This window comes from Mastomys coucha, unplaced genomic scaffold, assembly GCF_008632895.1.
Source record: "Mastomys coucha isolate ucsf_1 unplaced genomic scaffold, UCSF_Mcou_1 pScaffold5, whole genome shotgun sequence".
In the NCBI taxonomy this organism is placed as follows: domain Eukaryota; kingdom Metazoa; phylum Chordata; class Mammalia; order Rodentia; family Muridae; genus Mastomys; species Mastomys coucha.
In genome coordinates, this window is record NW_022196911.1 from 117,771,947 (window position 1) to 117,796,699 (window position 24,753).

The 24,753-nt window shown below is 46.2% G+C and overlaps 2 protein-coding genes across 12 annotated transcripts in view; one reads left to right on the forward strand and one right to left on the reverse strand.

Annotated features, from left to right (window-relative positions):
• The window catches only part of Ogfod3 (2-oxoglutarate and iron dependent oxygenase domain containing 3), a 25,927-nt gene extending 12,196 nt beyond the window's left edge, over positions 1 to 13,731 (reverse strand). The window contains exons 1-7 of one of the 3 annotated variants that reach the window (XM_031354955.1): positions 13,617 to 13,731; positions 12,054 to 12,271; positions 10,066 to 10,141; positions 9,005 to 9,047; positions 6,844 to 6,908; positions 6,160 to 6,216; positions 4,073 to 4,226 (exon numbers count right to left, since the gene is read on the reverse strand). In XM_031354955.1, coding sequence (XP_031210815.1) covers positions 4,073 to 4,226; positions 6,160 to 6,216; positions 6,844 to 6,908; positions 9,005 to 9,047; positions 10,066 to 10,141; positions 12,054 to 12,271; positions 13,617 to 13,690 — 687 coding nt within the window. In that variant the 5' untranslated portion in view covers positions 13,691 to 13,731. Of the gene's footprint in view, positions 1 to 4,072; positions 4,227 to 6,159; positions 6,217 to 6,843; positions 6,909 to 9,004; positions 9,048 to 10,065; positions 10,142 to 12,053; positions 12,272 to 13,187; positions 13,485 to 13,616 lie in introns of those variants that run through there. The other 2 variants (XM_031354954.1, XM_031354956.1) reach the window with 2 other exon arrangements.
• Positions 13,561 to 24,753, forward strand: part of Hexd (hexosaminidase D) — a 19,131-nt gene continuing 7,938 nt past the window's right edge. For 3 of the 9 annotated variants that reach the window (XM_031354945.1, XM_031354950.1, XM_031354951.1), the window contains exons 1-4: positions 13,572 to 13,777; positions 14,877 to 15,015; positions 20,920 to 21,029; positions 23,781 to 23,868. In XM_031354945.1, coding sequence (XP_031210805.1) covers positions 14,932 to 15,015; positions 20,920 to 21,029; positions 23,781 to 23,868 — 282 coding nt within the window. In that variant the 5' untranslated portion in view covers positions 13,572 to 13,777; positions 14,877 to 14,931. Of the gene's footprint in view, positions 13,965 to 14,115; positions 14,263 to 14,876; positions 15,016 to 19,763; positions 19,988 to 20,919; positions 21,030 to 23,780; positions 23,869 to 24,753 lie in introns of those variants that run through there. The other 6 variants (XM_031354946.1, XM_031354948.1, XM_031354947.1 and 3 more) reach the window with 6 other exon arrangements.

Consider the following 24,753-nt stretch of genomic DNA (forward strand, 5'->3'; position numbering starts at 1 on the left):
GGAAGAGCAGGGAGAGGATGAAGAGGAGGAAGAGGAGGAAAAAGGAGAAGGAGAAGGAGAAGAAGGAGAAGAAGAAGAAGAAGGAGGAGAAGAAGAAGGAGGAGGAGGAGAAGAAGACAAAGAAGAAGAAGAAGAAGAAGAAGAAGAAGAAGAAGAAGAAGAAGAAGAGGAAGAAGAAGAGGAAGAGGAAGAGGAAGAGGAAGAAGAGGGAGAGGGAGAGGAGGAAGAGGAGGAAGAAAAGGAGAAGGAGAAAGAGAAGGAGAAGGAGAAGAAAGGAAGAAGGAGGAGGAAGAGGAGGAGGAGGAGGAGAAGGAGGAGGAGGAGGAGGAGAAGGAGGAGGAGGCGACATTGGCCAGGCATGGTGATTCATGTCTGTCAATACCAGCACTCGGGAAACAGAGGCAGACAGATCTCTGTGAGTTCGAGGCTAGCTTGGTCTGCATAGTCAGTTTTAGGATGGATAGCTGGGGCTATCTCAAAAACCAAACCAAACCAAATCAAACAAACAAACAAAAACCATACAGAAAGAAAGGTTGCTGCCAAAGCATGACTCCAGGGGCTTGGGAAATGGCTCAGCAGGTAAAGGTGTTCGCGAACAAGTCTAAAGACCTGAACTCAATTCCTGGGACCCACAGGGTGGAAGGCAAAACCAGACTCCAGTGGCTTGTCCTCCTGCCTCTACACAGGCACCATGGAATGTGCGTGCACATACATATATACACTCTCAAAATAAGTGTAACCAAAAAGATATTATAAACAGGCTTCATGAAAGAGGAATTCTCCTTATATTGTAGAGAAATATTTTTAAAGACTTGCTTTATTTTTATTTGTGGGTATGTGCATGTGAATGCAGTGCTTCTGTAGCTTCTGTAGAGATTCTTACTGTGTGAATTCACTGAGCAATTCACTGACTTGAATTCTCTAAGCCTTAGTTACCTCTAAAAGAACAGGATGATAGACCAGGGCTTGGTGGCACATACCTTTAATCCCAGGATTTGAGAGGCAGAGACAGGTAGATCTCTATGAGTGAGTTTTAGGCTACACAGTGAGACCTTGTTCCACCCCTCTCCCCCCCAAAAAAGGAGAAAAAAAAACACTGTACATGTTTTCTTAGACTGGTTTTGGTTAGTTCAGGAACTTGATGACTGTAGGTGGGAAAGCTGCAACTCTCACAGGGATGGTGTCACAGATAGAGAAGGTGTGATGGTTTGCATATGCTCAGCCCATAGGGGGTGGCACTATTAGAAGGTGTGGCCTTCAAGTAGGTGTGTCACTGTGGGTTTGGGCTTTAAGACCCTCATCCTAGCTGCCTAGAAGGCAGTATTCTGCTAGCAACCTTCAGATGAAGAGGTAGAGCTCTCAGCTCCTCCTACCCTATGCCTGCCTGGATGCTGCCATGCTCCCTCCTTGATGATAATGAACTGAACATCTGAACCTGTAAGCCAGCCCCAATTAAATGTTGTCCTTATAAGAGTTACCTTGTTCATGGTGTCTGTTCACAGCAGTAAAACACTGAGACAGAAGGTTACATTGAACAGAGAGACAAATAGTGGCACAGTAGCCACGGCCATCCCCAGGCCTAAAGAACATACCAGGAGTGAAAGCTATGATTTTAACAGCTAAACCTCTGTCAGTTCTGTGCTGGTGCCTAGTATATGCAGGTGTGTGTGTGTGTGTGTGTGTACTCACTCATGGGCCCCTCAGTTCATATTTCTTGAAATAAGAAGGAGTTTCAAGATCCTACAAGAAGCACACCAAGTATGGCAGGCATTTCTGCTGAGCACCTACTTGCAGGATCCTTGGAACATACTGCAGATGGCAGGTGATATAGGGAGTTTCCAGCCCCCTGTATTGCAGCCTAAAGAGTACATGCCTGCCAGAGCTGTTTCCAAGGGATGTCAGAGAGAACACTCACAGATCAACATTTAGTTAATAAAGACAACTTGTGAGGTGTGCCACACAAGTTGTGTACAGAATTTCAGTCAAATTAGAATGCTTTCCAGCCAGATGAATTAATTGATTAGCAAGTCTGGTGTAAGAGATAAGAGTAATGAGACTCCCAGGCCCAGCTGCAGACACTGAGCCACTACCACCTCCTGTGCCGTCCCCACTGAGTTTAAAGACAGAATCAAGTGATTGATCAGCCCTGTTAACACTGTGGGAATGGCACAAGGCCAACTGAACAAGTCCAAACCCTGCTCCTAACAAGGATGGAATGTCCAGGACTGAGCAGCCAGCCCTGAAAGGGAAGCAGGCCAGTGAGGCCTGGAAGAATATTCTTGAAACTCAACAGGACACCATGCAAGACTCCTCTGTTTGTGGGTGTCTCTGCTGGTTGACCTCATGAGCTGAGTGCTCCCCAATTCAGCACCCATCCTAGGCTAATACCAAAGTAACCTGAACCCTGTAAGCAAGCCACCAAGGCATGACCCCGATAGTTTCTTCAGTAAAACTCAAGTCAAAGAAAGCAAACATCAAAAGATCCAGACAGGGCCAGCAGTAACAGTAAAGCATGTGAGGACACAGGATCCGTGCCCTGTTCTGACTCCTTAAAAACATCAGCTCACCCTAACATACTGCAAAGGAGCCTACTAAACCACACAGCTGCCAGTTACCATGCTCGAAGGAAAAGGTGGGGGCAGATTATGGCACAGAAAGGGTAACACTCCACTTTCTCATAGTATCTTAGCAGCCACGACCTGGCATGATGTTTGGCGAACTGCGTGGTGGATAAGAGCCCTCACCTGCTGTCCACAGTATAGGGGAAGAGACCTTCACAGGGAAGGTTCATGTTGGTGACTGGGTATAACTGGCCTATGGGGCTGAAGAATCTCAACAGGGATGAACTGACCAAGGCAAGATAACTATTTAGAAAACAGAGGAGACCCGTGAAGCCAAAGGGCTCCTCACTATCTTTGCTCTGATTTCCATTTCTCAGTAGCTGATACTCCATGAATTTCATATTACTAATCAGGCCACCTGCAAAATATCTGTACCCACTTTCCAAGAAACATCTCAAATTATGACTGTTAAAATATCTAATGATGTATACCTTATGGTACCTGCCTACATGTGACTTATATACAGATAATGAGCCATTTTAATGAATTGAGTCATTTGTCTGTCTCGTTGTTTTAAGACAGTAGCCCAGACTAGACTCAAACTCTAAATAGCTGAAGGTGATCTTGATCTTGGGACCCTCTGCTTCTATCTCCCAAGTGCTGGGGTTACAAGTATGAGACATCTTGCCTAGTCTGTGTTACGCTGGGGATTGAATGCAGGACCTCAAGCATGTTAGGCGAGCACTCTATCAATCAACTGGGTCACATGCCCAGCATGAGTGTTTTATCTCTAATAGTACTTCCTTCTCCAGCAGCAAGACTGTGCCTAAGATGGACTCCTCTGCAAGAACAAAAATCTGAGAGTAAGAAGAAGTATGCCAGCAAAAACTTTCCCTAACGTCTAAACCTAGGTGGAGACTGAGCGGCTCCAAAGCTCCCAAGTCACACGTGTGGTGAGTGCTGAGGCTCTTCCGCGTGCTCCTTTCCTATACACAGAGCAGCTCCCCTCGGGGCGTCAACATTAAACTTTCTAACTTTGCTTCCAACTCATTCTAACTTCTCTTCTGTGGCAGAGGTTAGGGACACAAGTGAACCCTCATGGCTATTCTGCTGCTGGTGACAAGGTCCTTGGGAAGAGACAAAGGAAAAAAAATTAAAAAAAAAACAAAACTGTGACGTGACAGAGAGAGGACACCCTGTGGGGATACGGAGACCTGGGCCGGGGAAGCAACAAAAGGGACCGGACCCTCTGCTTACATAGAAAGGTTGTACATGAATTTGGGACTAAGTATGACAAAGGACACCATAAGGCCCATGCTGCATTAGCAGCCACCATGCCTTCTGTTCCAGCCCTCAACACCGTGACACAAATTCTATCTCCTCAATTGTATCACCTAGCTGAGAGTGCACCCCAGAACCTCAGGAAGAAGAGACAGGGAATGGAAATGGAGAGCAGGTGCCTAGAGTCCCAGTCCCAGACAAGACAAAGAGCCCACTCGACAGATGCTTACCTTGTCCACGTGTGCGTGCCAGTACTCGTCATGAGCTGTCTGGGCTTCTGTGCTGTTTATCCGGGAGAAGAATGTGGGCTTTGTCAGATACAGCAAGGATGCACTGATGCCAAAAGCTTCTGCAATGGTGAGCTGTACCTTCTGCCGAATGTCCCTGCAGAGGACGCCGTGGGTCAGTCTGGCGGTTTGTAACTTTTAATTATTTCAGATGTTTTATAGAACGTTCTTTTTCAATTTTCCTATTACAAATCTCTACTTCATTCTTTTTTTTTTTTTTTTTTTTGGTTTTTATTTTTATTTTATTTTATTTTTAGAGACAGGGTTTCTCTGTAAAGCCCTGACTGACCTGGAACTCACTCTGTAGACCAGGCTGGCCTCAAACTCAGAAATCCGCCTGCTTCTCCCTCCCAAGTGCTGGGATCAAAGTCATGCACCACCACTGCCCAGCTCCACTTAACTCTTAAACCTAACAGAACATAGCAGACCTTTGGGTAAAAATCAGTATTTAGGGTTTTCCATCTCTAACTCTCTTGTATACCATCTGCGGATAGCAACATCTGTAACGAACATTCCTGTGGCTGGCAATGGTCTCCTTGCTGTCACCCAGAAACACAAGTTTCATGTTCCCTCTGGGCTGGCTCCCAGGTCACAGTGGTTCAAGTTCTATGTGTGAAAGGAAGGCCTTGCAGAAGGTGCTATCTCTGTTCTCTGTAGTTCCAGGAGGTTTGTGTGTCCATGATGTCAAGAAGAATGTACAGCTCAATGTTGTTTTCCTATCACGTTAGAGATGTGTGTGTGTGTGTGTGTGTGTGTGTGTGTATCTTAAAAATTTATAAATTGTGGAACTTCAAATGCCAAACTATTACAGAACAGTTTCTATTTAAGCCAGTGTGTGCATACTAGGAAAGAACATCAAGAAGAAAATAAACTAGTGAGGGCTAGGAGTACAACTGGCCAGCTGGAGACAGTTGTGGGCTGGGTCCTAAGTCTTAAGAATATCAGAGTTGAGCTATATGCTGGGGGGACTCTTGAAAGCGGCTGCAAAGCTCCTGACAGCTCCATATCACCTGCAACAATGGACTTAAAGAATTGCACATGTAGTGTGCATTCAGTGACAACTCATGGCTGCCACTGCCAGGTACACAGCCTCGGTCGAGCCCTTCACCTGCTCTCTGGACCAGAGGCCTCCACTTTGTTTAGCAGCTATTTCCCTGGGAACACAATGGGGGTGAAATGTCAGCTATGGTTTCAGGCAACGTGGCTGATCATCAGTGATGAGGGGGCATGGCGGTACAGAGGGCAGCAGGAACATTTGCTTGGTGTTCTGATGGTTCAGTGTCTTGGCTGACACAACACAATCTACTGGGTGATAAAACCACATAAAATTCAACATACAGGCTCACACCTGGTTACAAGTAAAGCCTGGAATTCTGAACAAGATCAGAGTGCTGTACCAGTGCCTATTCTGGGAAGTGATGTCATACTGCAGCTAGATAATATTAGTGACAGGACTAACTAAGTAGTGTGTAGAATCTCTCTGGACTTTAACACACATCTTAGTGATAGTTTTTTACTTTTATATTTTTAATTTTATGTTTTGTGTATATGAGTGCTCTGCTGTATAAACACCTACATGCCAGAAGATGGCATCAGATCCCTTTATAGATGGTTGTGAACCACTACATGGGTGCTGGGAATTGAACTCAAAACCCCTGGAAGAGCAGCCAGTACTCTAAACTGCTAAGCCATCTCTCCAGCCTCTTAATAATCTTTAGATAAATGCTTTAATTTTAAAAAAATTACCTAGATAGGCAAGTTGCTCAGGGTAAGGACTGTACAAGTCATGTGACAGGTGCCGGGTTATGACCAACAGCAAGACATGTCTGCTACAGGACCAAGAGGGCTTAGAAAGTATTAGAGGAGCTGCCCACTACCCAGAGACAGGCTGAGTTTTGTCTACACCCACAGGTTTTGGCTGATGCAGGCCTATTGCCCTGTCCTGATGTATCAGGGCAACATAGGACTGACCTCAGCCCCCTTTGTGTATCTGGCCACACCCATCTCTTCTTGCTCTCCATCTTCCTTACCTATATAACTGAAAGTCCTCCTCAGAGAAGATATTTTGTATCTTATCCCCAAAGTATCTGTGAAATAATAAATAACATTACCAGGTGTTACTAATCTTTTCCTTGCTTTTGTTTGTATTTTTTTTCTTAAAAATAGGGTCTCATTCTAGCTCAGTCTGATCTTCAACTTGGGGCTCAGACTACAGGTATAAACTATCACACCCACCCTCCTTGTTTCCTTTAATCAAGTTTTTCCTTAAGCTAACCAACAAGTCTCCAAAACTAGATTTGTCATATCATTTGAGAGTTATTCCATTCCTATAATGATAACTATGTTATAGAGAAGGAAAAGGGGCAGAAATGAGAGAGAGGAAGGAAGATGGAGAGAGGGAGGGAGGGAGAGGAAGAGGGAGAGAGGAAGGAGAGAGAGAGAGAGAGAAAGGGAGGGAAGGAGGAAGAGAGACAGATGGGGAGGAAGAGGAAGGAGGATAGGAAGGAGGGAGAGGGAGGGAAAGAGGGAAGAAGGAAGATAGGCAGGGGGGAGAAGGGAGGGAGTAAATCAGCAGTTGACAGAATGATGGCACCGGGGCTGAGAACTCTCTCAGGTCTCTCTCTAGCCCTAGAGGAACCTGCAGTTCTCTGAGTCCATGCAGCTGCTGGATGCCCACCTCCACCCTACCTCGTCTCCTTCCTCCAGCCTCTCACCTATACAGGTTCACAAAATGTTTCCCGACTGACAGGGCTCCTGAGTGCAGGTCCAGGATAGATGCCTGAAAAAGATGAATGTGCATAAAACAGGGTCTCTTTAGTAGCCAAAGTTGAACCCCAGTTGTTCACAATCCCTTGTATAAATGCTCTACCCTGCCTTGTGCACTGTCTGCATGGATAAATATGACTCTCTCTGCTGTCCAAAGAGAAAACCAAACTCTTTGGCCTAACATTTTGAGAAACAGTCTCCAGACACACTCCCCAGACACATCTGAGGATGATTATGGTGAGTCACAACCTGCCCTATTGACTCCCTCTTTCTTTCCCTCCACTAGGTCTGTAAAGGTAAGACTTAGACTCATGGTTCTGCCCACGTGTGCAGTGTGACCAGTTTCTGCCTAAGTGCACACCCTGCATACACACTAATTACCACCCTTCCTGTCCTCTCTCTGTTCTCTGCTCCTATCTGCCAGCCCATCCTGAGCATCTGAAGCTCCACTTTCTGTGGAGAGCTGCCTGTGTTCTGCTGAGGTGGAAGAGTAGCAGATAGACCCTGTGATGTGCTTCTTTCCCTGGCATAACTCACGTTGTTTCTCACAGCTAAGCACTGAGGCTATTCGCTGCATGGATGTGTCAGACCTACTGGCCTAGCCCTGCAATAGCCTTGGGTTCTTCTGGGCATACTGGCCACAGATGCATGTTCTTGGGCTCCCAGTTAAATGCTTCATATAGAACTACAACCAGTAACCTTTAAGAAACTGCCAAATGTATTCTGACCTTAACTGTCCATCTCTGAGTCTTTCCTTGTGTCCGCCAATATGGACCATTTTACCCTACACATGGCCAGTAGTGACAGATAGCAAGCCCCTTTCCTAATTTCTACAATTATTAGCTAAGGCATGAATACAACATGGGTCAAAGGTTTACTGAACTTAAAAGTATGAAGCGTATAACATGGGGACTCTCAAGGTCGTGCTAAATAAGGAGAGGAGACATTTATTCGCTGGCAGACTTTCGCAAATAGCTGCCCGAACCCAAATGAACAACATAAAAGGAATTTCATTTTCAGAACTCTAAAGAGAGAGTTACGGATGAGGTTGTGCAATCACAGAAATAGTTTGAAATTATAACAAAGTCTGAAAGCCAACCTTCTGCAGACTTGATTTGAGCCTGCCATTGACTACAATACAAAGCAGTTGCCAAAATATGCAGGGAGAGGGAACCCATCCTCAGACATTCCCTCACACCAAGCAGAGACTACGGTCCCAGTGCCCACTGCCCGTTCCAACTGTCCATTTACAGAGATGTGGCTAGCCCAGTTTATTCCTACAGTTGTACAGAATGAGGACGTCCAGCTGCATGAGTTCACTCTCCCACCCTTGAGGCCAGAAGTCTAGAACCAACGAAGTGCAAGGGGCACCACCTGCATCTCCTTTGTTTCCGGCCTAAGTTCCAGGGCATGTCCTTCCTGTCCTCCAGTATCTGTACCCCAGGCTTTCTTTGGTTTGTGGCCATAGAACCCACTTTCTGCTTCTATCTACACACAGGCTTTCTCTTCACCTTAGGTTTCCCTCTGGCTATCTCTTACACAGACATCTGTCCTTGGACTTGAGGTCCCTGATAAGGACTTTCTCTCAGTGACAACTATAAAGATCCCATTTCTAGATTATACCACAAGTTCCAGGTGGACTCACCATCCTGTTCCTTGTATGATCTACCCTTGTGCAAAGGATGACAGGCCCCTGCAGGCCTGCTACAATGGGATCCATTTAAGCATCTTAAGGGGCTTTGATTTTCCCAGCAATCACTTGACCACCAGGCTCCTGACTCCTTTGTCAGCTCCTTCCCTCTCTCCTCTTTTCACCCCTTCCCCATCCTTTCTATCCCCGTCCAGAGTGTCTGAAGTGCCAGTGGGACCTGAAGCTATGCAGCCCGAAGAGATGACCATGTGTGACTTTATACATCTTCTCAAAAGGGATATATTTTGTGCCCACTAGGCAGATGGAATACCAGCCACTCTCTGAGAAACACCATGGACATACCAGCCCTTGCTTCTGGTGGGGAGCAGAGGGGACCCTGTGTGTCCAGCACTTTCTCCTCCCCTTCCAAGGAGATCAAATTTAAAAGGTATCACAAAAATAGAACCACGCCAACTCACCCCTCCATCCGATCCACCTAGGGAGAGCCCTTTTTCTGCTATTCTGTGTGGGTAAAAAAAAAAAAAAAAAAAAAAAAAAAAAAAATACTTTAAATCAAATTTTAGTTAGCAGCATTATCCATAAAGCATCTAGGCAAATCATCCATTGGCATAACAGTGCCCTCTCTATAGGTCCTGCTAGTTTAACATCTAGGATGTAAACAAACAGGGAAACTCAAAACTGTAACACTCAAAGCTGGGGATACATTAGCATCCTCTTGCTCCTAACACATGGCCTACCTGGAAACTACTGGCCTGACTCTGAACTATTGCAAAGGAACCTCTTAGTTTGTCTGTGGTCTGGCGGATCCCCAATTGATGGGGGTTTTGGTAATTACGGTTCAGACTGTCAAAGAGCCACAACATCCCAGAGAGGACCACCCATCTGAAGAGCAAGTAACTCTGACAAGGCTACCAAGAACACTAGTCCTCAGTAAAGCATTAATAATCCTCAGGTATAGTAGATGTATAGGATCAGGGTGGGGGACAGGGTATAGGGGACAGGCTTCCTGCTGGGTACCAAAGTAGGAAGAGCATGAGGATAGGGAAGAATGGGACTTGTGGGCCAAATGAGGGGCCACATACTGAACAGCTGGTCAGAAATGAAATCTTTCTTTTTTTAAGATCTTGTTTTTAAATCCACACAAAGAAAACTCCAGTATCAGCTGCTTCTGAGCTGGCATTTATGAGCCACAGAGAGGTGAAATGTCACCTACAGATTGTCAGCTAAGGCTGGAGGAGCCCTTGTCTCCACAGCAGGGTACCTTTCCCATGGAGAGGTTAGGCCTCTAGACTGCTCAATCAGCAGAAACATTGCTAAGGCTACAGCACTTCCTAAAAGGAAGCAGGAAGCAGGAAGCAGGAAGCAGGAAGCCTCCCCTCTGACCCCCAAAACTCTTGAGGATAGCCCACAGAACTATGAGGGTTCTCTCAACTCTCTGTTGTTGCCCTGGCTCACTCCCCATTCACTGTTTAACCCAACTCCTGGATGCCCTAGACAAAGTGCAGAGGCGCATGACTACCTGCGAATCTGTTCCGCCTCTTCCCTGGTGATGACGATGTCAGTGATGCCTCTGCCACACTTCCTGGGGGTGCAGCCTGGAGGGTGACAGCCAAGAAGAGATGATGACTTCCAAAGCTACTGCCCCAAGATCATGGCCACGCTGACAAAGTCCTCCACCATGACCAGAAGGCCAGTTTGGCTAAGACACCTAGTTAACTTCAGATAAAAAGTCAACTTTAGATAAAAAGTAACTTTTCCCTGGAATTTCGCCTTATGCAGAACCTCAGCTCACATCTCCCTCCTGCCAGGTGTCCTGGGACTCCCACATAGGCTGATCCTGTCACTGCCCCCAAATCCTAAGAAAACAAGACATTGCATTGACATTTTGGTTTTGTTTTGCCTTGTTTGTTAGAAACATGATCTCACTATGTAGTTCAGGCTACCTCAAATTTAAGAACTTCCTGTCTTAGCCTCCTGAGTTCTGAGATTACAGGCCTGTGCTAACATCAAACACTAGCAGTCTGGCAACATTCCTTATCTTACTTGCTTGCTAAAATCCCTTTGGAAAGTTCTGACACAGCCCAAGCTGAGCCTGTCATTCTGGTCACCATCTGTCACCAGGATCACCCTGCCATACTCATTTCTGTATCTCCTTCACCGTGGTATCATGCAGACACTCAGAGAGTGGAAGTTGGAAGCAGGGGAGGGGGGTGACTGTGATGCTGTGTTTAGGGTTGTGGGAAAGATTCCAGAATGGAGTAGAGCAGCAGCAGCAAGCCCAGCAAACAACCAGTCCCTATATTCTGGCAGTTCCATTGCCCTGAGTGAGCTGTGTGCTCATACTGGTGATGGTGAGACGGGACTATAAACTCTGGGACCTTTCTGCAAGAAATGGCTGATAAACTGCCATTTATAATTTGTGTGTGTGTGTGTGTGTGTGTGTGTGTGTGTGTGTGTGTGTGTATTTTGTAAATTAGGATATTCCAAGTAAACTCCCAGGACAGAGCATCCAACACAACAGAAACATGTTTATTTTATTGACTGCAGAAGGAGAAAAGGATGTGCCCTTTGTCCTTGGCCACCTAGTCTCCCTCTGCCACCTCACAAGTGGCTGAGGGCTGAGTTCTTGTGCATCACAACAGTGCCCCTTTGTGGAAGAACATGGAACCTATTCTCCATTCACATCCAAAACTTTACTTTGTATATATATAAAAAAAAACACCCTTATAGAACCGGACCCAAATGCTCCACTTGAGGAACAGAATGTGTCTGGATCGTATCGAATGTTCAGGAAAACAGTGGCCTAAGAAGGCCTATGCCCCAGCCCACCATCCCAGTCCAGAGGTGTGTGCTCTCTAGGCTGCTGAGTGTTCTCATCTGGCCCTGTGGCCCTACACTACAGCTCCCCTCTATTTTCCCTGGGCCCAACCCCAGGACTCCGGCTTGTAACTAGCGTGTAGAGATCAGAGAGCTACTCCTAATGTCTAAGTTCAGGAACTACACTGAACTCAGGTCACCCAGTTTGTGTTATGTGCTTTAACGGCCAAGCCATCTCGCTGACCCTTCCTTACCTCCTTAATCCTGCTACCTCTCTGCAGGCAGCCTCTGGGCACAGAAGTTTGCTAAGGTACGGCCTACGACTGAGTGGCATTGGAGGCCAACCCTGAAACATCTTTATTTTCCAAACATGTGTGAGCTTGCTTATCTGGGAAGGGAAAGTTTATCTCTGCCCACATATATTGTTTTCACTGTAGCAAAAGGCAATGTTGAGTTTCATTTCTGTCACTTCATGTGTGTCTGTGTATAAGTATATACACATGAGTGTAGGTGCCTGCAGAAGAAGTTGGACCTCCTGAAGGTGAAGTTACAGGCTGTTGTGAGCTGCCAGTCAAGGGTGTTAGGAACTGAACTCTGGTCCTCTGGAAATGCAACAAGAGTTCTTGGATGCTGAGCCATCCTTCCAGTTCCTGACCAGTCACCCTTTATTAAGAAGCCTGTGGCACATACCTTCAAACCTTCGGTGACCATCATAGTCCTCAGAGCAGGGAACCTCAATGAACTTGCCGTCTAGGAGCTCACCACGACGGGCCACAACTTCAGCAACATCATCATCGATCCCCACATTACTCCAGAACAGGAATGTGACCAGAGCAAGGCCAACCCCAAGGGCCACAATCCTTAACCATGCTCTCTGTGCCTCCCGAGGCAGCCGGTCCTTCTTTGTACTAAAGACAGAGAACATGCCCACTGGATGTAGCCATCATACTAAGCATACCAATCAAAACCACAAGATGTTCACACTGGATGTCACCAGGCTTGGGCTGTGCCTACATTGATCTCTGATCAAGATTGGACCCTATCAATCCTGAGATATTGCAGGTACTCGTGGGCTAATTATGAAGCAGCTGGTGGGAAATAGAGTTCCATCCACAACTCAAGCTTATCAGGATGCTCACCATGCACCACCCCTCAGAAGAGCTTCCCAGGCAGTATGTGGACTCATCTTCTCTGACCAAACAGGGCTGAATATGTGCTTCAGTGGGCAAAAAAAACATGGGATGACCATAGGTAATTTCTGTCCAGCCCACAGAGCACCTTTTTGGAGGATTGTCAGGGCATATGAGTCTCTAATCACTCTTATACATCCATATATGCTGCCCCATCCCAAGCATGTGTTCCTACACGAACACATGTGTTCATAAACCAACTTACATGAATCATATCTACTTAACTCAATTCATAAACCTGGGGCCAGAAAGAGCACAGAAGAATGTCAGAAATGATGTGTGAAAGTATGACCTAGAGTCTGTGTGGTCCAGTCCCTGATGAAGCCGTGTCTGTGTCTCTACACCTCTGTGTGTATAACTAGAGTAGCTGAGCTCTGCTGTCAAGGAAAGATCTCAGGAAAGGGCTTGAAATACATGCAGAATTGTCATAGTTAGGTCCCTGTCCCTAAAGACTCCGTTTCTGAGTTACCAATTCAGGTGTGGGTTTGATAGAGGATCACAAGGCCAGTTTTGGACAGGTGGGGTGTGAAAGGCTGAGATGAGGTAATCAGCTGAGATGTGGGGAGGTGGGACATGCAGCAGAGGGGAGTCATACAGGCTCAGAATCGGTCCCTAGCGAGAGAAACCTGCTCACGTGACTAAATGCAGCGCTGGGCAGAACCTCTGTGCAGAGCTTGGAGGTGGGCAGCCACGTGTACATTTCTCGGTAGAAAGGATGCCGCAGGATACACCAACCAAACCACGCCCCCAACACATCACGCCCACACTGCTTCCACTCCCTCTCTCTAAATCAAGCCCGCTCACGTCGCTGTAGGGCTGGTCCCACCTGACACTTCCAGCCAGGAGCCAGCCCAGACACGGGTCAGACCCTGCCTTGTCCTGACCACGTCCCTCCCGTCAGGCCCCACCCCTGGAATGGACACGCCCATCCTGCCAAAGATACCGCAGTCAAGACCACGCCCCACCTCCCTCCGACCCCGCCCTCGGAATGGTCACGCCCATACCCCAGTCAGGCTCCGCCCACTGTTGCGCGCGGCCTCCTGGTTCCTAAAGATCTCGCTACCTGTTCGCGCGCCGGCGCTCTGCAGCACTAGTTCCCTCAGGAATTCTGGGTGGTCCCCTCCGCTGAGGTGCCATCAGGCCAAGCCGTCTCAGAACCAACTAGGACACGAGAGCCACCAAAATCGGGGCAATAGCTGCGACAGCGAAAGCAAGGCGGGAACGGTGAGGGGACGCCGGAGCGACACGCTCGGTCCTCGGCCGGCTCACGGCCAGACGTGAGCAATCGCAGGCCGAGCGGTGGCGGTGGGGGGCGGGACGGGGGCGGGGCCTTCTCGACCCTTGGCGCAAAACCTTAAGGCACCTGCGGAGTTCTGCGTCCTCCCGTAGCTTTGCTGCGGCGACGACGTGGGTGAGTCAAGCCCACAGCCACCGGTTGGGCTGGACCAGGATAACCTGTCTCCTACGGCCGCCGCCCTACCCCTCCTCCACACCCCGAAAGCTGCATTGAGAATCCTATCAGGGACTTTGAGCTACCTGAGGGTGGAGGGTCGGGGTTGGGGATTGAGGGCGGGAGGTGGGGCGTAGGGGGGGTGTGGTTCCTAAGGCTAGGACTTTTGAGTCCTTGCATAGGACGAGCAAGTGAAATCATGCAACTGGATGCACAACTCAGTAACTCTCTTTAATAATCGTTTGTGATTTAACAAAAGGTAGGAAAACTGTTTCTTTACTATCCTGGCTGCTTCAGTATCATCCAGAAATGAACCGTAATGGAAACTGTAGTCAGCTCTGATATATGTAGAGCTTATTCCCTTTTCAGATTATTGTTGTTAATATTTGCAGTAGCCAGAGTGGATCCCAGGGCTCTTGGCATAATGAGCAAGTGCTGTATCGTGGAGCTAGTCACCATCTCTCCAAATTACCATTACCTTAACTGCTTTTCAGTGCTAAGAATTGAACCTAAGGCCTCATGCATGCTAGACAAGCTAACTAGTCCTTATTTTACTTATTAGTATGGAGACAGGGTCTTACTAAGTTACAAAGGCTAGCCTTGAGCTTCTTTTATAGCCCAGGCAAGTCTTTAACTTTAATCCTCCTTCCTCAGGAGAGGGCGGGTGGGAAGGGTGTCACAGGTGTGTGCCACTGCTATACTTGCAGAGTTTTTTGTTGCTATAAATAATAATAATCTCACAAGGAAATAAATAGTTATTAATTGGTTAATAAATGCCTATTTCAGGGCAATTCACAAATACTGCATTTAAATGTAGAAATAAAGGAGAGTGCTGTGTCTGCTCCTCTTTGTAACTTAAGTTCTCTCCACCAGGAAGAAGTCTCAGACAGAGATCCCATTGTAGGAGTTTACAAAAAAAACCACCAACATGTCATCCTCCACGCCATTTAAGATGAGATTGGTTCATTTGGACCTTAAGGGGGCACCACCAAAGGTCTCCTATCTCTCTGAGGTAAGGAAGGGCTCCTTCACTCTGTGGAAGTGAGCACTGGCGAGACAACCTTGAGGCCTGCCGGATCCCGGCGGTGACAGAGCATGGGTTTTTCATCCTCCCAGTTCCCCTCAGAACCAGATAGAGCACCAGGGTGGCACAAACAACAGAGGAGTCAGTGACCTCTTTGCTGTGGTTGAATTGCATACACCAAAATGATAAGTTCAAGTCTTAACACTTTAGTGCCTGTACATAGAGCCTTACCTGGAAATAGTCCTTGGAGAATTGACCAATTAAGATGAAGTCATACTGGGTTTCTCTGGATTGATTGTGTTTGGAGGTCTAGGTTTGAAGGAGAGCACACAGTATGCTCTCCTATGTGAAGATCAGGGGTCAACAACATATTTATTTATTTATTTGTTGGAGACAGGATCTCTTACTGAACCTGGAACTCAGAATTTCAGATAGACAGAATGGCCAGTGAAACCCCAGAATCTACCTGTCTTTACCCTGCCAGTGCTGGGGTTACAGGCATACACCACCATCCCTGGCTTTTATATGAGTGTTAGGGATTCAAATTCCAGTAGAAGAGGAGATTTTAAACAAAGTTGAGGAGACACATAAATAAGGACACCCTGTGATACAGTCACAAATTAATGAACCAGAAGCTAGAAGAGGCAGGGAGGACTCTCCCATGAGACCTTGTGAGAAAGCATACCCTGCCAGCTCCTCAATTGGAACTTCTGGCCTCCAGGACTATGAAAGAAATCCATTGTTTGAAGTCATTTCATTTGTAGTCATTTCTAACAACAGACCTAGAATCTCAATACATTCTTCAACATGAACACAGTGAACTCGTCTGTAATCCCAGTACTTGGGATATAGAGTCAGGCAGTTCAGGAGATCAACGCCAGCATTAATCTCATAACAAATTCAAAACCACCTGAACTATATGATATATTGTCTCAAAAAAAGCAGTGATAGTGGGAAGCTGGTAAGATAGCTCAGTAGTAAAAGTGCTTGCCACCAGGCCTAATAACCTGAGTTCCAGTTCTAGGGACTTGTATTATGGAGGGCAAGAACCAGCTCCTACAGATTGCTCTCTGACCTCCACATGTGTTTGGGACATGCATCTATATACACACAATTAATTAATTAGTTAATTAATGAAAAAAAGTAAGGCTTAGGTTTTAGGTATCGCCATAGATTCCAAAACCAGAATAAGTATAGTCATATCCCAATACCCCAAAGCCCATGAGGAGTGAGCAGCCTTAGCAGGATGTGGTAAGTCAAAGAGAAGAGGGAATTGTAGTGATGCTGTGACCAAAGGAACTAGAAAATACTCCCAAATAGATGTTACCCATGTCCAGAATTGGGGGAAGTTTTTAACTGGCTTGAATTTGAGGATGAGTGTATAAAATGAGTCAAAAAGTATGGGGGGCTCTGGAGAGCCATAAGACTCAAAGAAACCAGAGACCTATCATAAGGACAAAATATTGGGGGAAAGTAAAGAGAATGTTTAGATAACCAGGGGAAAGGAGACAGAGACTAGAGGTGGCCCCAGGAGTTACCATAGCAGGTTGGAGTGCCTAATATCCATGGCAACAGCAGAAGACAGACCTGGTCAGAGGCCTGTCTCCATCCCAACCACGAATACCTGTTCTTTAAAATGAGCAGGACTGGTAGGTTTCGTAGTGTAGTGAGTGCCTGCCTAACATTTGGAAGTCATAAGTTCAATCTGTAGTACTTCAGTGAATAATAAGTAGGCTGTGGTTAAACTCTGAGCGAACATAGGACACTGCAGAAAAAGATGATAGTGTCTTAATAGCACAGAAACAAGCATGTCACGGGACCAGGGAACAGAATAAAGCGAGATACTCAGATAAGATAAAAGATGAAAGCTAGGAAAGAGGTTTAGAATCAGGCAGAAGACGCTGAACTGGGGGGATTAGACAAAAGGATGTGCAATTGCTGCCTGCAGAACTCAGGAATAAACTGAGAGGGAAAAATTCAGAAATGAAGACTTAAGTCGGAAGCATAAAAGTAAGTAGTATATCGTAAAAAGCATGTTATTTGGGAATAAATGGTAAAATCCAACATGAAGAGGTAGAAAACACATGAGCTCTTCTGTAAGCAGTCTGAGATGATTTGTGACTCCATTTAGCCTAGAAAACTACAAAACACACAAATCAAGAGGGTCATATCAGCCAGGCATAGTGGTCCACTCCTTTAATCCCAGCATTCAGGAAGCAGAGGCAGGTGGATCTCTGAATTTGAAGCCACCCTCGTCTACAAAAAGGGGAAAAAAAAAAAAAAGAGTTCCAGGACAGCCAGGGCTGTTACACAGAGAAACCCTATCTTCAAAAAACAAACAAAAGAGCATTCACTTTTGGAAACCAAGGATTTGCCCAAACCATCAAGAGTATACATTTTCAAAAGGCAACTAAAGGAATGGCTCAGTGCAGAAAACCAGTATTCAGTTCCCAGAACCCACATCAGGTGACTCACAGCTAGCTGCCTATAACTCCATTTCCAGGGAATCCAAGGCTCTCTAGTCTATGTGGGTACCTCCCTGCAGTTGGTGCAATAAACTCACATAGGCACACATATATAAAATAAATAAATCTTAAAAAAAAAAAGGTCAGTGAGGTGGCTCACTGGGTAAAGGTACTTGGTACCAAGCCTAAAGACAGAAGTTTAATCCCCAGGGCCAGCACAGTAAAAGAAGAGACTTTAGTCCCACAAGTGTCCTCTTCCTACACACACACACATACACACACACATCCCTCAAAACATCTCATTTAAGTCATCTTGAAGAAGCAGACTGTATCATTTCTGATCTATAGTGGCCGAGTTGGCAGTGTAACGGTAGTATCAACAAGTATGTCCAGGCTAAGTAGTGGGGCCAAGCCTCGGGTCAGTGACCCAAAAGGAGTACTAAATCTTGGTGCAGGTCCTTAAAATGCAGTACAAATGCCTGGTGGTCATGGCATATTGCTTTAATTCTAGCACTCAGGGGGCAGAAGTAGATGGATCTCTGAGTCCGAGGCCAGCCTGGTCTGCAGAGTGAGATCCAGGACAGCCAGGGACACACAGAGATACCTATCCTCCGAAAAAGCCCAACAAGAGCTGGCGGTACATGCTTGTAGTTGGCATTTGGAAGGTGGAAGCTGGAGGGTTTGGAGTTAGAGGTCATCTTCAGCTACATAACAAGTTCAAGGTTAGCTATATGGACTCTGCCTCAAAAAAAGAAAAAACAAACAACAAGAAGAGAGCAGTGATGAACTTAGAGGGTTAGAAGTTACTGTCTAGTCATTGAACATACCCAGGTGAGACACACAGCCTATTTACAGAGCCATAAGGGATTAACCATGTATGATCTCCTGCACATCTAGATGATCCTCACAGAAAAGGACCACATCATTCCTCAGCCAGAGGTGGCTGTGAAGGGAAAGATGTTCCAAAGAAACTGAAGAAACAGGAGGCGGTGGTGGCACACGCCTTTGATCCCAGCACTTGGGAGGCAGAGGCAGAGGCAGAGGCAGAGGCAGAGGCAGAGGCAGGCAGATTTCTGAGTTCGAGGCCAGCCTGGTCTACAGAGTGAGTTCCAGGACAGCCAGGACTACACAGAGAAACCCTGTCTTGAAAAACCAAAAAAAAAAAAAAAAAAAAAAAAAAAAAAAAAAAAAAAAAAAAAAAAAAAAAAAAAAAAAAAAAAAAAAGAAAGAAACTGAAGAAACAAAGCAGACATTATGGGAACAAATTCTGCATTAGAGAAATACAAGTAATACAAAGAAAAAGTCTTCTTGATGACATAGACTAGCTATATAGTGACTTTGAGGCCAGGTTTTACTACATGAGAGCCCCTATTTTGACATAATAATACATACACCTCCTGCTAAAAAGGGTGGTGGGCAGGAAGTAGGGAAGAACCAAAGGAAAGCCACCAGTAATTCTAATGAAATACTATCTACAGTAACTCAGAGTGGCACAACCATGGGAAGAATCTGAGTCAGCCTCTCAAATCTCAGGGTTACATCAAATCCTGGAATTACAGGATCTAAGAGGCTGCTACAGGAGAAGGCAAGTAGGTTACACATTGGAGTGCACTGTCATACCCTGTGTCAAAAGAACAATAGATAGCTGGGAAGCAGAGGCAGTCAGATCTCTGTGAGTTCCAGGCCAGCCAGGTCTGCATAGAGAGACCCTGCCTCAGAATTAGCACAAGATACTGCTTTAAAAAATCTGCTCAAGGGGAGTAAGGTGGTCAGTGGTTAAAGGTACTGCCAGCCTGATGATGTGAGTTTGCCCCCTGGATCCTACACAAAGGAAAAAGGGAACCACTTCCCAAATTCTCTGGTGTTCATATAGACACCACCACCCCATACAATAAATGTTGAAAAAATTTATTTTTTTTACCTGCTGGAGGGGCTGGGGAGATGATTCTTACCTATAATTTCAGCACTTTGTGAGGTAGACCTCCGGCCTCTTCACACATGAAAATATATCAACATTTACACACAAATAAACAAACATCTACTTAAAATGTATAAACCTGACCCAAGCCACAGCTTTTTGAAATAGGAAAATTTGAGAATGGGGGTGTTAGGGAGTTACTGATAAATTGTCTGGTGGGACTGGGGTTATGGTTTTTTAAGTTCAAACAGTTTGAAATATAAATCAAAGCATTTGCAAGTGGAAAGTCTGGGATTAAAGTATTGCAGACAAAAAGAAAAGTAAAAGTTAACTTATAATGTATATTTAAACAGCTTAACAGTGGAAACTCTGCTAGCATCTAAACCATGGAAGGCCAGAGGATTCATGTCTCTGAGGTCCCAGCCTCCCTGGTCTCAGCCTCTCAGACATCCCAGCCTACAGCACGAGCTGCCCAGGAGGTATACACAGGTGTCAGGAGGCCACGGGGAGCTCAAGGGAAAGCCAGAGGCAAGAACCCTGGGGGAGTAGAAGCCACCATCATTGCACTGATCTCTGGGTAATTCAGATTACTTCTCTCTATGGTCAGGCTGCCTCTGATTTTTACTCCCTTAATATCCATTTTGTGAATCATCTATAGCTAATTTTCAGTCACCAACTGATTTCCTTGATTCAGCATGCTTCAAAACTTTCCTGCAATGTAGTCAACCTGCCATCAGGTTGCTGGCTGGTCACCTCGAGGAATGGTGCCATATCTGGGGCTCAGTGTTGGTTTCTGTTGTTGGCAGAAAATGTGTTAGACATCACAGAAAACATTTGGAGCCTTATTTGGAGACTGATAGTTTTATTAAATATGGATAGAGGCCCCTCATTGGTGCCTACACTGTGCTTTTTTTTTTTTTTAAATCCTTGGCCTTGATCTCAGACCAATAAATAAATCAACCCCAATTATCCTGTATACTAGGCATGAACAGGTCCTAAAAGTCCTTGAAGACAGGGAAGTTCCTACCCTTAACATAGAGATAAGAAAGTGGTGAGAATGGGAGGAAGGAGCTCTGAGACTGAGCCCTACCCCTGCACACCTGCACACACACACACACACACACACACACACACACACACACACACACACACATGCCACCTGCTTTTTCTTCCCAGGGGCTGAACTCTTCTCTTCAGAGTTGTTCCTGGTGCCCCTGATGTTACTGCACACAGGTTCTTGTGTGTTACACCTCTGGCCTACCTCCCAGCTGGCCCAAGTCCTCCCTCAGCTAAACTACCAGCATTGTGTATTACTATTCAGTGGCACACCACTCCTGTGCAAGCATCAAGTACATGTTCTAGATTTAAAGTTTGCAAGAGAGAAATCCAAACATCAACTCCCATCCCTCTCCAAAACCTAGGAAGGAAATGGCACGCGCTTCATCTGAGTTGTGTGTTACTCAGATTGCCATACACGCTTTGTTTCCAACACCCTCTGTCTCTATCCAGGTTTTTCCTTTGTTCCATGCACTTGGTGCAAATGGCCTCCTCATTGAGTATGAAGACATGTTTCCCTATGAGGGCCACCTGAGGCTGCTGAGGGGCAAGCATGCATACAGGTATCAAAGCTAGCAGAGGGTGCCAAGTGGGGGGAGGGGTAGGGGAGGGCCACCAAGGAAGGCATGGACATTACTGTGGGTGGGATAATTGGAAACTAACATTTTACATTCCTTTTTGTTTTTCTAAGTGTGTGTGTGTGTGTGTGTTTGTGTATGTATATAAAATTTGGTTACAAAATTAAAACAGGTAGCCACGTGTGGTGGCTCACACCTATGATCCCAGCATTTGGAAGGCTGAGACAGGATGATTGTTAAAAGTTAAAGGCCACCTTGGGCTGGAGATTGAAATCCTGTCTGAAAAACAAACAAACTGAGTGGGGCAATGGTGGTGCACGGCTTTAATCCCAGCACTTGTGAGGCAGAAGCAGGCAGATTTCTGAGTTCGAGGCCAGCCTGGTCTCGAGTGAATTCCAGGACAGCCAGGGCTATACAGAGAAACCCTGTCTCGAAAAAACCAACCAACCAAACAAACAAACAAACCTGGCATGGCCATGGTGGCTAATGCCTTTAATCCCAGGTGGATCTCTGAGTCTGAGGCTAGCCTGGTCCACAGAACCAGTTTCCAGGACACGTAGAGCTATACAGAGAAACCTTGTCTCAAAATCCAAACAAACAAACCTAAGACACTTATAAAAATAAACATTGGGTTGGAGACCTGGCTCAGGTGATAAAAACACTGGCAGTTTCTTCCAGAGGACCCAGGTTCCATTCCTAGCTCCCACATGGTAGCTCACAGGGCAGCTCTCTTCTGACCTCACATGTTAAAATTGTCTATACAGACAAATGTAGGCAAAACGCTCAAGTTTTTAAATTTATTATCCCTCATATATTATACCCCAACTGCAGTTTCCCCTCCCTTCTCTCCTCCTAGCCCTACCCCCACCTCCTGTCTCCCCTAGACCCACTCCTCTTCTGTTTCCCTTCAGAAGATAGCAGGCCTCTCAGGGGTCCCAATCACTCCTGGCATAGTAAGTTACAGTGAGCCCAGGCACATGCCCTTACATCAAGGCTGGACGAGGCAGCCAAGAAGGGGAAAGAGGTCCCAAAGTAGGCAGAGGGTTAGAGACAGCCCTGCTCCCACTGTTAGGAGTCACACAAGAACACCAAACTCCACAGCCAAGACATGGATGCAGAGGACCTAGCTCAGACCTATACGGGCTCTCTGATTGTTGGTTCAGTGTCCCTATGAGCCCTAGTTAGTTGACTGTGTGGGCCATGGTCTGCAGTATCATTGACCCCTCTGGCTCCTACAGTCCTCCTGCTCTGAGTAAGCATGTCAAGACTTGAGAGATTTCTCAGTGTTATGGAGTACTTACTGCTTTGACAGAAGATCTGGGTTTGGTTCTCTGTACTCATGTAGTGACTCACAACTACCTGCAACTCTAGGTCCAGGACAGCCAGTGCCCTCATCTCATTGCCTCAGGTTCCTGCATATGCATGGTACACATACATACACTTAGCATACACACACATATGCAGAACATGTTTTTAAATAAAATATATACATTAAAAGTAATCAGGAAACATTTGAAAGAGAAAATAAATACCTGTTCTGACCCTACCAGGAAGAATAAGAAGTTATGGGGCAGCTAGGACAGGGTTGCATTTATGGCTACAATTGTGTTTTTTTCCTTGTGGTGTGTGTGTGTGTGTTTTCACATGTGTGTGGGTGCACATGTGTGTAAGTACATGTGGAAGGGAAGCCTGAAGTTGACATCCTAAGTCTTTATCACTCTCCACTTTATTTAACTGAAGCAGCATCTTTGGTTGAATCCAGAGCACACCATTTTGGCTACTCTGGCAAGCCAGCTTCCTCTGGTCTCCCCCATCTGTGCCTTCTGAGCGCTGGAAGTAGAGCTAGGCCACCATGCCTACCCAGCATTTCCCTGGGATCTGGGAATCCGAACTCTAATTCTCTTGCATATGCAACAGGCGTTTCGACCATGGAATGATCTCCCCAGCTCCTCATAGTTTGATTTTAATCTGGGAATGCACAAGCAAGTGGGGAAATATTAAGCCTCTTATAGAAATCAAGATGGAGGCTGGAGAGATGGCTCTGTGGTTAAGAGCACTGACTGTTCTTCCAGAGGTCCTGAGTTCAATTCCCAGCAACCACATGGTGGCTCACAACCATCTGTAATGAGACTTGATACCTTCTGGTGTGTCTGAAGACAGCTACACTGTACTCATAAAAATAAATAAATCTCAAGATTAAAACAACTATGCAATGCTGAATCAGTGAAGCTGGGGATATAGCTCAGTGGTAGAGTGCTTTCCTAGCATACATAAGCAGGCCAGGGGAGTATAGATATGGTCCTTGCTGATTCTTTAGTTAGGCATGGTGGTAACTGCCTATAATGTCAGCACTTGGATGTCTCAGGCAGGAGCATGGTCACCATACTAGAAGGCTTGGCTCTGGGTATCCCAGTTCTCCATTGCACCTGCACCTGCACCTGCTGTAGGTTTGCCCATTCCCTGCTCTGCTGATTTCTAAACAGTGAATATCTGTTTGTCTTTTAGCATTAACAGGGTTCAGGTGGAGCAGTGAAGGAACCCTTTCTTAGGTTAAGAACTGTACAAAAGCAGCTGAGGAATAAGTTTTGCCCTTGGGCCAGTCTGCCAGACTTGTTGTGCAGGGTGACTCTGTAGCCAGTTGATATAAGATGCAAAGGGGCAAGAAAGGACTGGGCTGGGCAAAAGTGCTGTGCCAACCAGGCTGACACAAGCCTCTGTGTACTCTTATTACCCCAGCCCCTCTGAAGTTACAGAGATCCTGCGCCTGGCCAGACTCAGTGAGCTGGAAGTTGTCCCCCTGGTGCAGACATTTGGACACATGGAGGTGAGTGAGAGGAGCAACAGTTACTGGCATGAGTGTGAGGTTCAGAGACTGGGCCATGGCGGGGCAACAGGGCCTGATGGGTAGGCAGCAGCAGCTCAATGCTGCCTGAGCTCCTGTTGTCAGCAGCGCCGATCTGTAAGCAGCTAGAGAGCACAACTCTTGGTCACGGCAGCATCACTAGGAGGGAAGGAAACCTTCCATTTTTTGCTCTGTCTTTTTACCAGTACCCAAAATTATTTCTCATATGTAAGACAGACATCTGAGAGGCAAACACAGTATTGATTTAATGGCTTGTAGGATGCAGCCTTATTCACTCCTCTAAAATAAAATTTAAAGGAAAAAAAAAAAACAAAGGACTGGAGTGGCTAGAGCTTAAGAGCACTGGCTGTTCTTCCAGAGAACCAAACACCTACAAGGCAGCTCAAAACAGCTGGTTCTAAAGGATCAAATGCCCCCATTCTGGCCTCTGTGGGCATTAGGCACATGTGGTACACAGACCCCTAGCCCTAACAAGCTGAGCACCCATAAATAAAAAGCTAGAGATCTAGCTCTGGAAAATAACTCACGTGACATGTGCAAAACTCTGAGTTAAAGTACTAATGCCACAGAGAGGGTCAGGGTGTGAGGGGCAGAGGGAGAGGGAGGAGGAGGAGGAAGGAAGAGGGAAGGGAGTGAGGAGGGCTGCTGAGGTGCCAGCAAGGGCTTAGAGCCCAACTCAGGCAGAATCAGAAGCTCTGAAGCTTGTTTCAGCTGCAAGAGTCAGCAGTAATCTGTGCGGGCCACCCAGCTGGCCCTCAGGCACACTGAGTGAAGCAGCATAAACTTGGAGTGCTCGCCCAGGACATGCAAGGGACTGGACCCCTTAAGCACCAGCTTCCGTCTCTG